The sequence below is a fragment of the Centroberyx affinis genome, unplaced genomic scaffold (genome assembly GCF_046629955.1).
Source record: "Centroberyx affinis isolate AG114_WGS23_722 - 3 ecotype Tasmania unplaced genomic scaffold, CSIRO-AGI_Caff_v1 ptg001636l_1, whole genome shotgun sequence".
Lineage (NCBI taxonomy): Eukaryota > Metazoa > Chordata > Actinopteri > Beryciformes > Berycidae > Centroberyx > Centroberyx affinis.
The window spans coordinates 235,512-249,624 of record NW_027280073.1 but is presented as its reverse complement, the minus strand read 5'-3'; the positions used below and the strand labels follow the sequence as shown (position 1 = coordinate 249,624).

Below are 14,113 nucleotides of genomic sequence, written 5' to 3'. Positions count from 1 at the left end.
GTGTGTGTGTGTGTGTGTGTGTGTGTGTGTGTGTGTGTGTGTGTGTGTGTGTGTGTGTGTGTGTGTGTGTGTGTGTGTGTGTGTGTGTGTGTGTGTGTTGTGTGTGTGTGTGTGTGTGTTGTGTGTGTCCATGTCCAGCATCAGCAGCGAGCTTCCCTTTGTTTTCACAACACAGAGTCTGAGCTCAAACACTGGTTAGGACTTTGAAACACTAGCAGCTTACAGTATCTTCAAGAGCTTGTTTGACTGAACTGGTATCCATTTTGGTACTGGACTGATTCCCATATTTTCCTTACAGCAACATAAGTTTTGTGTGTGTATGACAGTAGCTGAGGACTGAATTGCACTGGACTGAATGGGACTAAGGGGGGGTTAAACCTACATGAGTGGTGCGTCATTGTTATTTCAGCGCAAAAACCTCATACACACTCACACACCGAATCCTCCTCCTCTAATGCCCGACTCTTCGTCCACGGTCTCAGGATCAGCTTCCCGGACCTCACACACCTACTGCAACGCTTGAAGGCTTTCAGAAACATCTGACCACAGACCAGTCGATACGTTCCATCATCAACATTAGCTTACCACTTAAAGTCTGAAGCGATATAACAATTCTTTACTCTAAGAGGTATACAGGAGACACACAGCGTCAGTCCGAGTCGTACGCCAGTGTCGATGATGGAAGAATCATCAACAGCTTCTACATTCTTCATCCCCCCCCCTTCTTGCCTGTCCCCCTCCCCCCCAATTCCCCTCTTCTTCTTCTTCTTCGTCTTCCTCTTCCTCACTTCTGCAGCGACTTCATCCTGTTGAGGGCGGAGCCTGCCTGGAACCATTCGATCTGCGTCTCGTTGAAGGTGTGGTTGAGCTGCAGGGAATCCTCACTGCCGTCGCTGTGCTTCACTACAGCGGTCAGAGGCTGTGGGGAGGGGGAGGAGGAGGAGGAGGAGGAAGAGTGGTGTCATCACAAAACAGAATCATCACCGACTTTAAATGTCAATTGCTGATGAGATCGGAGGAGGAAACGGACTGCAGACGAGCCACCCACCTGTCCGGGAGTGAAGCTTTTGAGTCCTCTGATGGAGATCTTGTCGTCGGGGCGGATCTTGTCGTAGTCTGATGGGTTGTTGAAGGTCAGCGGCAGCAGACCCTGCTTCTTCAGGTTCGTTTCTGACAGCAGGAAGGAGAGAAACACTTGTTAGCTGAGTAGATGTCTGAAAAGGCATGTAGAAATGAGGAGTATGAAGAAATGTAAATGCTAAAGTCCAAGTTTTCACACTCAACTCAAGCAAAACAACCGTTACTTCTCTACGTCTAAGGACCACGGTTGTAAAATTGGAAAAAACAACCTTTATGTAAAATTATGTGAAATAACCTGAAAAGGAAAAATAATTGGTTGATGTTGTGAAGCCATTCAGTAGAGTAAGACGCGATTTGTTTTGGGGGATCATGGAGCGAAAACGTTGAGAACCCCCAACTTCAGAGACAAAGTCAGGGGAAGATCAGTACTTTGTTAGCTTAAAGGATAAGGCTGGTGCTTTTTAATGCATTGCTTACCGTCAACAAATCCTATGAAAATAACAAAATCAACAATGCGTTTACTCTACTCCTGTTAATTTCTGACTTCCCACGTTCCCTTTTTAGCCGTCAACCCGGAAGTCATTGGCTCCAATTGTAAGCTAAAAACCTTGAAACACAGCTCACAAAGACATAGTTTACATTTTAAAAATCGCTAACTGTTACCACGAAAAGTCAGACTGTTGTAGTTATTACCAAATCAAATTCAAATGGGAACAAATTCTTCATTACGCCGGGGACTATTTTCTGTGCTACGGAACTACTTTCCTGAGATTGCAAAGTGTTTACAGCCGGCTTATTAAGTTGTTTGAGGAAAAAGTCAGCCGGCCCGGTGCATCATGATGATGAAATATGCTGCCAGAGCAGCAGCATGGCTCTGTGACGGGTTTTTAATCGTTTTTTTAATACAATGGAGTTCTATGGCTGCTGGGACATGGCTGCATTGGGCACCGTCTACATGGATGAGACTTGTTGGCAAAACAAAATCATTGCTGTTTTTGTTATTTTCATAGGATTTGTTGACGGTAAGCAATGCATTAAAAAACACCAGCCTTATCCTTTAAGGACCATGCTGGCTCAAGCACTAAAGCCATGACTAGATTTATGTGGGGACCGCATGTAATTTATCAAATAAATCCCCCACCAGCATCAGCGTTTCATGAAATGCCTTCGCATGGGATAATGAAATTTGCTTAAATCATCAGTGTCCCAGATAGAATTATATAAGGTCAAGATTTTATGTCTCTTTCTGATTTAGAGAAGCAAAACTTCAAGTTAACATTCAAAACCTTTCTCTATACAGTAGATTCCACTAATGCCTCCATTTTCCATGACAGGCAGAAGAGAGAAATTGCACATCTAATTGAAGGCATAGAAATCACACGGCAAAGGCAAATTACAGCCGAAATCAAACATTATAAATGATCACTTATCATCACTGGACGTCCTCAGGCAGTATTAGTCCCATGTCAATAGGGCTTTAGAGACTTCCGGTCACATACTGAATCTTAAACTACCCCCCCCCCCCTCCCCTGCAGTGTCCATGCGTACCGTGGATCCTGGCGAAGCTCTTGACGATGATGACTCGGCCTCCCAGGTGCCTGGGCTCCAGCGCAGCGTGCTCCCTGCTGGAGCCCTCGCCGTAGTTGTCGTCTCCCACAACCACCCATGACAGACCGTTGGCCTGCGCACACCGGGAGGGAAAGAAGGTTGGGAGAAGAGGCAATATATTCACAAAAGTAGAATAACCCTCAATGCTTTGGTCACCAACAGTTCAAGCATCTGTCAAAAAGGAGTACAAGGGTCAGAACCACAGTGTCATGACAAATATATTACTGTGAGCCAAGAATGATTATGAGTAACGTGCTAGGAAAGGAAATAAGAGAAATAGGAAAAGAAATGAGAAAAATAAGAAAAATAGGAGCTAAAGAGGTAGAAGGGATTCTTTGTGACTGCAAGACAAGGGCAAGTCGAGGAAAAAGGAATAAGAAAAATAGGAGCTAAGGAAAGTAGGAGGGGTTTTTATGACTCCAAGATAACAGCATATTAGAGCAAGTAGAGGAGGAAGATATGGGAGATATGACAGATAGGAAATGTGCCTTGTGATACTGTAGAGCCTCAAAATGCTCATCAAAATGGACCCATTTTGAACAAATCCCAGTCAAAAACAAAGACGATTAAGTTAGATGTTTGATGGAAATGAACTCCATGTCTCTGAAGCCCAATTTCAGCATCGTAGCCTTCCTGAAGACAGTAGCTGTATGCTGCCAAAGAAAGGCTTTGATCTGGGTCAGGATCAGTCCGGTTCGTCACCTTGTAGTGACGGGCGACATCAGGCACTCCTCCAAACTCCCCCGTCAGCTGGTTCTTGATCTTGTTGACGGCGTCGTTCTCGATGTTGACCGCTCCGATCAGCATGTTGTTGGAGATGTTGTCCAGGTGACCGCGGAACTTCAGCCACGGCCCGGCGGCGCTGATGTGGTCTGTGGTGCATTTGCCCTTCACCTGCAGGGAGAGGGCAGGTGAGAGAGAGAGAGAGAGGTCAGTACATCTCCATTATCAAAACATCTCCATTCTCACCACAGAAGCAGTGAAGAAGTTGAGGAACTGCGACAGGACGATATGATTTCAACACAAAAATCAAGCTTTTGTTTAAAAGGTGAGTAGGGAGAAGCAGGGCAGGAGACTAACTTCTTGGTCTGCCAGCCACAGTGGCTGGTACAGCTGACACCATTTTCCCCATTTTACCAACCAACTACATTTTAAAAATACCTTCAAAAAGGAAGACGATCACCTGCAATAGTGCAGGTTAGAGTAGACAAACGTACCAGCCACAGTCAAAATTTACCAGCTGGTGAGTTAATTTCCCACACTGATAACAAAGAAGGATCACAGTGTAGTAGTCCCAACCCAGGCAAATTGTATCATATCTGGGTTTGAGAGTGAGCGTTATGTATTTCACCACACAGTCTCGACCAAAACAAACGTCCCATCCAAAGTGGTAAATGACAGGAGCCAACTGTTGGTTAATCTCTGGCTGTGCTTGGGAAGTTTATTTACTCTTCCGGCCACACTGACAGGCAAACTGCCATCGCCTGGAGGTTCTTTTCATTTCTAAATATTGCATTTATCTGGTAAAATAGTTGCTGGTGAACCTTAAATATATTACTTAGGTAGAGGCCATGAATAAGCCCCTTAGGGCCTCTTACCCTGCACTATATACTGCTACCTTGTTGTTCTTTTGCTTCTCATGTCTTCTCTTCCTTGTTTTAAACTGTGCAAGATAAATAAAAGAAAGAAAAGAAAGAAAAGTTTCCTGCTCTTCTTCCTTTACACCCCGGTCTTGCCCCACTGACCTTGATGAGGACCTGCAGGCTTTCCAGATCGCCTCCGCTCCACTTGTCAAAAGGCTCCAGCAGCTGCAGCCGGTTGCTCTCAGGACTGACGTCCACCTTGAGGCCGCTGCCGTCGGCGGGGGGGTGCTGGTAGGTGTCCTGGCCCGGGTCGAAGTCCCTGGCTGGCAGCTCGTCTCCGTTGGGGGGCTCCAGCTTGAACTTCTCGCCGTTGGGGGCCGTAAGGTAGTCGGTCTCCGGGTTGAAGCTCAGTGTGCCGGCGATGGCCAGAGCCGTGACGATCTGAGGAGGAAGAGGGGGACATTTAACTCGAAACTGTGTGTTTGTGTGTACCTGAAAGTGTCCAAACTAGCAGACTGTGAATGTGTTAAACTACTAGCAGAGAGGCGTAGTTTTGTGTGAATGTGTGTGTTTACCTCAGGTGAGGTAACGAAGGCGTGTGTTGCGGGGTTGGCATCGTTCCTGGCAGTGAAGTTCCTGTTGAAGGAAGTGACGATGGTGTTCTTCTCTCCCTTTTTCACATCACGCCTGAACACAAACACACACACTGATGAGAACCTCACATAGTATCTTCACCTACATAAAAACACCCAAATTAGTCCAATTGAATTATTTTGTATGGCTCAATGCACTACCAAAGTTTTAAGGTTTATTTTGACTTCTTTCATGATATTATGAGGCATTTTGCATACAAGCCTGCACCAAATGGCATATATGTAGATGATATATGAAGCCTGTGGCATGTTGTGTGTTGAGTCTACCTGTCCCACTGTCCGATGCAGGGTCCACATGCGTTGGCCAGGACCACACCTCCAACATCGCTAAGGATCTTTGACTGCAGAAAGACACAAACACATTATAGCTTCTATCACTCCAAGTCCAAGCTAAATCGTCTTGACAGGGAGGTGTGACTCTGTCTCTTAGTGTGCCGGCACTCACGTATCCGTCTCTCTCGATGGTGGCGCGGATCTGCTCCGAGCCGGGGGTCACGGTGAACTGGGCCTTGCACTTCAGGCCTTTATCCAGAGCCTGCTTGGCCAGAGAAGCGGCCCGGCCCATGTCCTCGTAGCTGGAGTTGGTACAGCTGCCGATCAGACCTGAGAGGAGAAAGAAGCCAGAGATTTAAAGTGGTAATCTAGGAGTTCCTTGTTTGTTTGATTTTTACATATTTTGTGTCCATCTTTGGTTCTAAGCGCTCATTGCTATGGTGTTTTTGCACTTCAAAGATCACCTTCACTAAGACAAAAACTAGGTCTTAAAAACACTGTCATAAACTCAAATAAAAATAACAACTAGACTTAATGAAAAATCTAAAATCTCTATTTTGTCTACTTGGTATCCTTTGTTTGTCAGCTCCAATCTGGATAAACAAAGAGCACCAACTCCCAGATTAACGCTCCTTGAACATTTATCTAGACAACCAATAGTCAACTACTTGATGGTGACATATCTAATCTGTCTCCTTGAGAACAAATGGCTTTAACTCTCTTCTCTAGCCTACAGTTTAGTGAGGCAACAAGCAGGAGTATGCATCAAGCCGTGCAGCAGAGTGATCTCAGGTCAGCGCTCACCGACTTTGACCTCCAGCGGCCAGCCGCTCTTCTCAGCCACGGCACCGATGTCAGACACTGGGTGGGCCAGGTCAGGGGTGAACGGTCCGTTGATGTGCGGCTTCAGCTAGAGAGAGAACAGCAGAGCGTTCAAGTAAATCAACTGTTGACATTTATACAAATACAAACACGTTTTACATGCTGTGAACTTTACTCTCCCTCTCTCACACACACAATCTGCAGTGACTAATAACATAAGTTCCAGTAGTAACAGACTAGTGCAATACATATTAAGAAATGTGTAAAAAAAAAAAAAAAGGTTCATATTTCTTATGTATTCTTAATATGTGACAGTATTCTGTGATGCCAAGGCCCTACAGTCTATATGAGGTCAGTCATATTTGCAGGGTTCCCAGCTGTGGCCCCGATGTAAAAGTTCATGACATTTCAGTGCCTTTCCAAAAATAAATCAGAGCACGTTTGTGACCTAAAGATTTTATTTCTTCCTGGTTTGTTAATGTTGTTTTTCTAAAGTCTGGTTTCCACTCCAGCGGGGCTGAAAACGTGTGAAACAAAAATACATTCTGCTATATTCCTGTAATGTGACCCATTTGTAAAATTCCCAGATATTCTCTGACTTCCCTAGACAATTTATCAAATTCCCTGACTTTCCCTGTCTGGAATACACCTCTCTAAACACCAAAACAGTTTTGAGGGACAGACCTCGTCCAGGTTGAGCTCGATGACCTGGTCGTACTCGCAGCCCTTGTCTGGTACCAGCAAGTCAGCGTATTCATCAGCCAGTGCAGCGATCTCTGAGAGGAGATGAAGAGGACAGAGGAGGAGTGATGAGGAAAACAGATTCTGTGCACCGATCTTCAGAGTTCCCCGAGTTCCCCGAATAGCCAAGCAAGCCCCTCACACTGTATATTCCCATATAAACAAAAAAACACATCTCTAACCTGCAACTCTTCCACAAAAGTATGCAAATGCATTCCCACACACACACACACACACACACACAGGTTAAGACGCACACACCTTCACTTCCCCTATGATTCCAATTTCTGTATTACAGCAATTGTAATTTTTGTCATTTTATGCATTTTCATGTAGCATCTTTTCTTGATTTTGTTTATTTGAATCTTTCCAGTTAGTTTCCATTAGTAATTTGTTTCCCTTGTTCTTCTCTTTGTTTTTTGGGGGTTTTTTTGGGGGCGGGGGGCATTTTTTTTTATAGTTGACAGCGGAGAAAGACAGTAAAGGTGCAACAAAGATCCTGAGCCAGAGTCAAACCCAGGACATCGCCAAACAAGCCAGACCCTTTAGTCTGTTTTCTATCTTTGTATTCCATCACTGTGTTTTCATCGTTTTGCCTCTATCAATGTGCAAAGTCATGAAAGCATGACATGTTCATTCTGAAAGCTGAACATACCTCCTCGCCCGGTCTTCTCCAGGTACGTCCTCATGCGGTGGTTGTAGGGAAACACGGAGGTTGTGGCTCCGATCTCAGCTCCCATGTTGCAGATGGTGGCCATTCCTGAAGCACAACAAGACCGACACATCAGACTGTCACATCGTTTCTACACGTCGGCTCTGGCACCAGACAGCAAATGAGCACGTACAGTATAACAGGTTATAAAGTTGGTGGAGCGTTAAATGTGAGCCAAGAGCTTACAGACGAAGAACGATGCATGCCCAAGTTCCCTGGAGCCAGAATAAAAACATACAAACTTAGACTAAACTCACTGGAACCAATTTGTGAGTTCCAAACAAAGCCATAGAGAGCTGATTCATGACAAAATTACAAGTCTTTCAATCCATAATGGCTGTGACTAAGCTTCTGCCTTTGTGTGGTTGTTTTAATTTGAAAAGTAAGAAGGAGGCAACAAATAATTACTGCTTCATTACAGATGTATTTTGGAGTGGAGTCATAATCCTGGTAGTGCCAAAGTCCTGAAAACTAACCGCATGCTGGTTGTAAACAAAAGGCATCCTACTAACTAACATCAAACAGGATTTAAAACAGCGCCAGCTGTTATTTCCACTGACCGGTGCAGGAGATGGAGTCGACCCCGGGTCCGTGGTACTCTACGATGGCTCCGGTGCCTCCCTTCACCGTCAGGATGCCGGCCACCTTCAGGATGACGTCCTTAGGAGACGTCCAGCCAGACAGGGAGCCGGTCAGCTTCACCCCAATCACCTGTCATGGACCACAGAAGAAGAGCTTGGTGAAGTAATCCGGGTTAACAGTTTGGAAGTGGAAAGTAACTGATTACAACTACTCTAACCCTACTAGAATAGATTTTTGATCAATACTTCTATGATTGCTTACTCCTTCAGTACGAGTCATTCACAGTAAAACAGGATGATTCTGGACTTCATGTCTCATGATAGTTTATACTAGCTTTGTTAATATGATTTTTTTTTAAAAAGTAGTAAAAATTTCATCACAAGAGTAAAATTTGAGTAAAATTTAACCAAAGTAACAGTGCTTTTACTTATTTCAGTAGTCTTTCCACCTCTGTAAATAGTTGACAAAGGTCAACATGTTTAGCGTTCATGCATTCCCCTGGTAAACAATGAGAATGGAACTCAACTCATGTGCCAACTCTTGATATACATTCATTACTAGTATTCACATTTGTCGTTTCCCCAATCAAAGCCTGCAACATTTCATATGTGGAAAGCCGGGTGTTCTGCTAACCTTGGGACACTTGAGCTCCCAGGGGATTCCCGCCATGACGTCCACGGCGTCGGCTCCTCCCACTCCGATGCAGATGGAGCCCAGGCCGCCGCCGTTGGGCGTGTGCGAATCTGTGCCGATCAGCATCACTCCTGGGTAGGCGTAGTTCTCCAGGATGATCTGATTGGATAAGAGATCGGTACATAAGCGTGTCAAAATTAACAGCGGTTCTAACATTTGTTACCACTAGGCCAAAATCAAATCCAAATATGATTGAACTAGGATACCTGATGGATGATTCCGGAGCCGGGTTTCCAGAAGCCAACTCCGTATTTTGCCCCGGCACTGGCCAGGAAGTTGTAGACCTCCTGGTTAACTTCCTATGAGGAGAACCGTGAAAAGGCCGGTTAAAGGTGCAACATGTAGCATTTTAACATCAGTAGATCTTTACTTCGTTAAGTATCAGACATCAGTACAACTACTGTAAACAAACAAGACCAGCGATGAGAAGACCGTCTCTATTGGCTTCTACTCTGCATACCAGAGCAAACAGAGCTTAAGCTTTCAGGGTTTCTGGCAGCAGATGGTGGAAGGAGTGAAAGGAAGATGGAGAAATCACTTCCAACACGTTGATCCTCTTCAGTAAGTGAAATAGAAAACAAACCGAGTGACGCCCGAAAGGAGGTACAAGTAGCAACATCCTCTTTGTGACTGGAAGCAACAGGGTTTATGGGAAATGTAGTCTTAAATTTGAGAAACACTAGCACTAACAATACCACTGGTGTGTGAGAGAGGCTACCAATCGTCTTGACCCTGGTCTCATTTGTTTACAGTAATTACACCAAGGTATCACAATTCATTTGACAATAACATATTCATGTTTTAAAATGCTTCACGCTGCACCTTTACAGCCAGGTTTTAAGCTAAACAACTGCTGTAAAACAACTGTAAACGATGTATAAGTTCATATCTGTCATAAAAAAAGCAGTCAAATCACCACAGTAGTGTTTTTGACGGATCATTTTCTGACTTCACAGTGAAACGGCGCCCTGAACCCTCAGATCAGACCCTCTGTGACCCCCTCACCTTCGCCCTGGCGAGGTCGTTGGGCCCCCCGGCCTGGGCCTCGATCAGGTGGTCACAGTGGATGGTGGAGGGCACGGCCACCTTGGGCAGGCCGCTGCTGATGAACTGCAGCATGGCCATCTGGGCCGTGGCGTCCTGCATGGCCACGCGGTCGGGCCGCAGCCGCAGGTAGGTGCGCCCGCGGTCGATCTCCTGGTTGTGCGGGTCGTCGAGGTGTCCGTACACGATCTTCTCTGACAGGGTGAGCGGCCGGTTCAGTCTGGAGGGGGAAGAGAAGAGGAAACTTCATTGTTATTATTTATTATTACTTTATATATGTATTACTTTATTGATCCCCATGGGGAAATTAGGTCGCTGCAGCAGAAAAAGACGAGTCAGCAGGGAAAAGGAAAGAGATTATAAACCACACAATTAGAATATAAAAATAAAACAAATACAAGCAACAAAGTAGAATATAAACAATTGTGTTGTTATGTGGACACATGCTGCTGAAAATGTTGGATATTAATAAAGTAAACAAAGTGGGAAGACTGCAGCATTATAAATTAGGTTTGATTTAAGGGAACTACTGAGGGTTTCTAGTGTTTAAAATAAAATCATTTATCCAGCATTTTGTTTTATCTTGTTTTACATTTTTCTTGAGCTACCTGAATGGCAGATAAACTGAAAAAGCTTCAACATTTCATAATAGAGGGGTAAAGATACAGGTTCATGCAAAACATTTCCTCTATTACAGTGGTTCTCAACGTGGGGTCCGGGGACCACCAGGGGTCCTTGAGGGGGATCCAGGGGGTCCCCAGCAAAATGATGAGGTGTTGAACTTCTCTGTTACTTCATCTATAACAAGAAGAATGACTGTTTTGATCATAGTCTCACTGTTATCTCTCTACCTGCAATACAGATAGTCATCAAATTTTGGACAAAATCATATCTGACAGTAAAAATATTCTCAGATTTGGGTCCGAGAGACAAAATCGAATCAAATTGGGGGGTCCGTGGCCCTAATGTGGACTAAATTAGGGGTCCTTGATATGAAAAAGGTTGAGAATCACTGCTCTATTAGACATTAATAGATAATTGTTGGCCATCTGTGGTGCTGTACCCTAAATAAATGTATTTAAAATTTAAAGATTTAAGGAGCAAACAATCAGAATGAGCAAATTAATTAGCCTATACAAGCTGTATCTTTATGTAAATGCCTTGATATTTTGCAGTATTTGATAATTCCATGTAGGCTAAGGAGCATGGTGACAGGCTCATGAGAGGAGACGGAGATTAGTGGGATGCAAGACTACGCCAGTGAAATAATAGGCTACTGTTCATCATGCCTCATCGTATAATTAGCAGTCTACAGCAGTCTAAAACTAGGCTAACACTAAGTAATTACAGGGCAGAATAAGCAAAAACGTCTCAGTGTGCACAGCCACCACCACTTGTCCCTCCACACACACACACAAACAAATCTCCGCCTTCCACACAAGAGACTCTCAGGAACTTCACAGTAATTCGAGCACCGGGAGTCAGACAGACAGACAGACCGGTGTTGCCAAAGACAACAGAAAACGGTGTGGAAAAACAAACGCAGAACCTCAAACATTCAGGAAGATAAGGAAGCGTTGGACGCCACAGTGATGTGAGCCAGAGTAAACACTGGAACAGATTAGAGCGGCTGACCTTTTGCGTACAACGTCGACGTTTGACTGCATTCTCTCATAGTTGACGTAGGAAGACGGCTCGAAGCGGCTCATGGACACTTTGGCCTTGGCGCTGAATGCTGCAGATACATGCAGGCGTCGCGCGCCGTGGCCCAGGGCCAGCTGGAGGGGGGGGGGGGGCAACACACACCACAGGGTCATTTCAGCACAAGTATGAGAGGAGAGGTAAGATAACAGTGGCCAAGTCCAGACACACGCTCTTTGACACAGTTTCCAGCCTTTTAGTGCACATTTTTTTTGAGTCATGTGAATTCATACATGTTTAAGAAGCTATATGAAAATTCATATCAAAGAGAAAGAGTGTGTGTGTCTGGACTTGGCCACTGTTACTAGGCTAGAATCTCATTGGGATAAATAAACATGAACAAGAGAAAGAAGATTAGGAAGGAGAGGGACATGAAGAGGCAACAGCTTGTGACCGAGAGGGTTGCCGGTTCAAATCCCTGGACTCAACTACTGTCCATATACCCTTGAGCAAGGCACTTAAAGGAATAGTTCACCCAAAAATGAAAATTCTGGCATCATCTACTCCCCCTCATGCCAAATGAAACACAGGTGAAATTTGTTAGTCCATATAACACACAGGGAGGTTGCCAGCACAACTTGGTAGCAGCCTTTTCCAAAACAACTGAAGTCAATGGGGACCTGTTCTTTAGAGCTCCAAAACAAAAACAGCCAAACAGTCACACTGTGAATAGAAAGACCTATACACCATTATTTGTTGCAAATCAATCAGCTGTAGTTAAGATTTGCACTAAATGATGGTGTAAATATACTGTAGGTCTTTTTGGAACTCTGAAGAACTGGTCCCCACTGACTTCAGTTGTTTAGGAGAAGGCTGCTATGGAGTTGTGCTGCAGCCTCCCTGTGTGTTATATGGACAAACTTCACCTGTGTTTCAAATGGCATGAGGGGGAGGAGATGATGACAGAATTTTCCTTTTTGGGTGAACTATTCCTTTAAACCCCAACTTGCTGCTGTGGAGCTGGCAGCTGGTTTGAATGTGTGTAAATGTGTGAAGGTGAAGCAAGACGCCACTAGAAAATAACAAGAGTGCTGTCCACTTTCCCTGGATAAATAAAGGTTAAAATTAACACACACAAAAATAACAAGAAAAGAAACTGTCAGGCACACAAAAGGCTTCTATGACCAGCTAATCTGTGGGTCCTTCACTAGTGAAGTGAAGGAACAGGCAGTGAACAGCTGAACCTACAACCACTGATCAATAACTTTCACTGTCAAGGGGGGGGGGGCAAAGACGTGCTGTCAATCAATTACAGAACAACCGTTAAGGTACAGAAATCAATCAATTACAGAACTACAGTTAAGCATAAAAATCAATCAATTACAGAACTAACGCAGACATCAGACAGGATGTCTGGATGTCCGTTGGAGGATCAACAATTATCAAAAAGTAAACGGCAAAAAAATTATGACAACAGTTTATTTATTATTGAATGTAATGTAATGTAATTCAAGGGCACCTGGGCAGCAGTTAGGGATTTGAACCGGCAACCTTCCACTCAGTCACACCAATGTCAAGAATATAAATAACTAACTCCCATGGCACATTGATAAATACGTCCTGTGTCTGCATTATGGAAGTATTATAAGCTAAACGTCGCCTGCCAGTGACTGTGTTAGTTGCTGTGAGCTCTAACCTTGTGTTAACCTTGCTAATAGATGTCAAACGTCCGATTTAAAGCACACAGACTTGATGTTATTACAGAAAAGACAGTAATCGTTTTCTATGTTGACAGTTTGCACATTAAGGGCTAAACCGTGTTTTGTGAGGCAATGACAAACTCGTTGCCCCACTGGATGCGTTGTAATTGAAGTCGGGACACGATGACCTGGCCGGTCGGCGACTGTTTAACGTTTCTTTTAACCGTCGCAGCCTCACCAAGCGACTTAATTACGTCAGCTTCACATCAAACTGATCTTAAATAATCTAATATACTAAATGCCATTATTCAACTGTACATATGCTTAAAAATTACGATTTTTGTTCTCTCACCTGAAGCCGGGCGACAGTCAGACAGTAGGTTGCCATTTTGTTCACTGACAAAGATGTGTCGAGCAATGGTGACGTCACGTTTTGTTAGCCGTGGTCGCCGCAGGTCCTCGCAGGAGAAAATCAATATAAATATAGGTTGTATTTAATTCAGATTGTTTTAAAAAAAATGGCGTAATGCTCGGATACTACTATTCCAATGCTGTATCAAGTCTACATTGATGTTATATGGAAATTAATTTACGTAAGAATTTTTTTTTTATTATTTCGTTGCTTAGGTACAAAGCTGAAAGGACGATGGCGCCGACAACTTTTTTTTTATTATTTTATTTTTTTCTCTTATTTATGATAGAATCCCTCTATATGCATGTCGTAAACCACAACAATTTTCAATTAGAATAAATAATTTGAAATAATTTACCGTGAAATAGAAATAATAAAAAAAATGTAGGTGAAAGGTCAAATCGTTTTGGATCGGAGGAGATCGTGGTTCGTTTTGCCGCAAGCATCTTTTCTTCAGAGCTGAGAGATGCTGCAATTTGAACTGAACAAATGCTTTTCACTTTCTACAGTAGTTTTTTCTCCTTTTTTTATTGCGTTTTTCTCTATGCAGTGGATTCGAGGTGTTTAAG

General features: G+C 43.9%; 1 protein-coding gene across 1 annotated transcript; it reads right to left on the bottom strand.

Annotated features, from left to right (window-relative positions):
* Nucleotides 1–763: 763 nt before the first annotated feature.
* aco2 (aconitase 2, mitochondrial) lies at nucleotides 764–13,524 on the bottom strand. Its single transcript, XM_071528221.1, has 17 exons — nucleotides 13,485–13,524; nucleotides 11,427–11,569; nucleotides 9,753–10,011; nucleotides 8,954–9,046; nucleotides 8,688–8,846; nucleotides 8,033–8,183; nucleotides 7,416–7,520; nucleotides 6,704–6,795; nucleotides 6,002–6,107; nucleotides 5,370–5,527; nucleotides 5,192–5,265; nucleotides 4,847–4,958; nucleotides 4,434–4,712; nucleotides 3,391–3,582; nucleotides 2,629–2,761; nucleotides 1,049–1,170; nucleotides 764–919 (listed from the first exon to the last, which is right to left on the bottom strand). The coding sequence occupies exons 1-17, from the start codon at nucleotides 13,518–13,520 to the stop codon at nucleotides 785–787; spliced, it is 2,349 nt and encodes a 782-aa protein (XP_071384322.1). The 5' UTR covers nucleotides 13,521–13,524; the 3' UTR covers nucleotides 764–784.
* Between the last annotated feature and the right edge of the window lie 589 nt (nucleotides 13,525–14,113).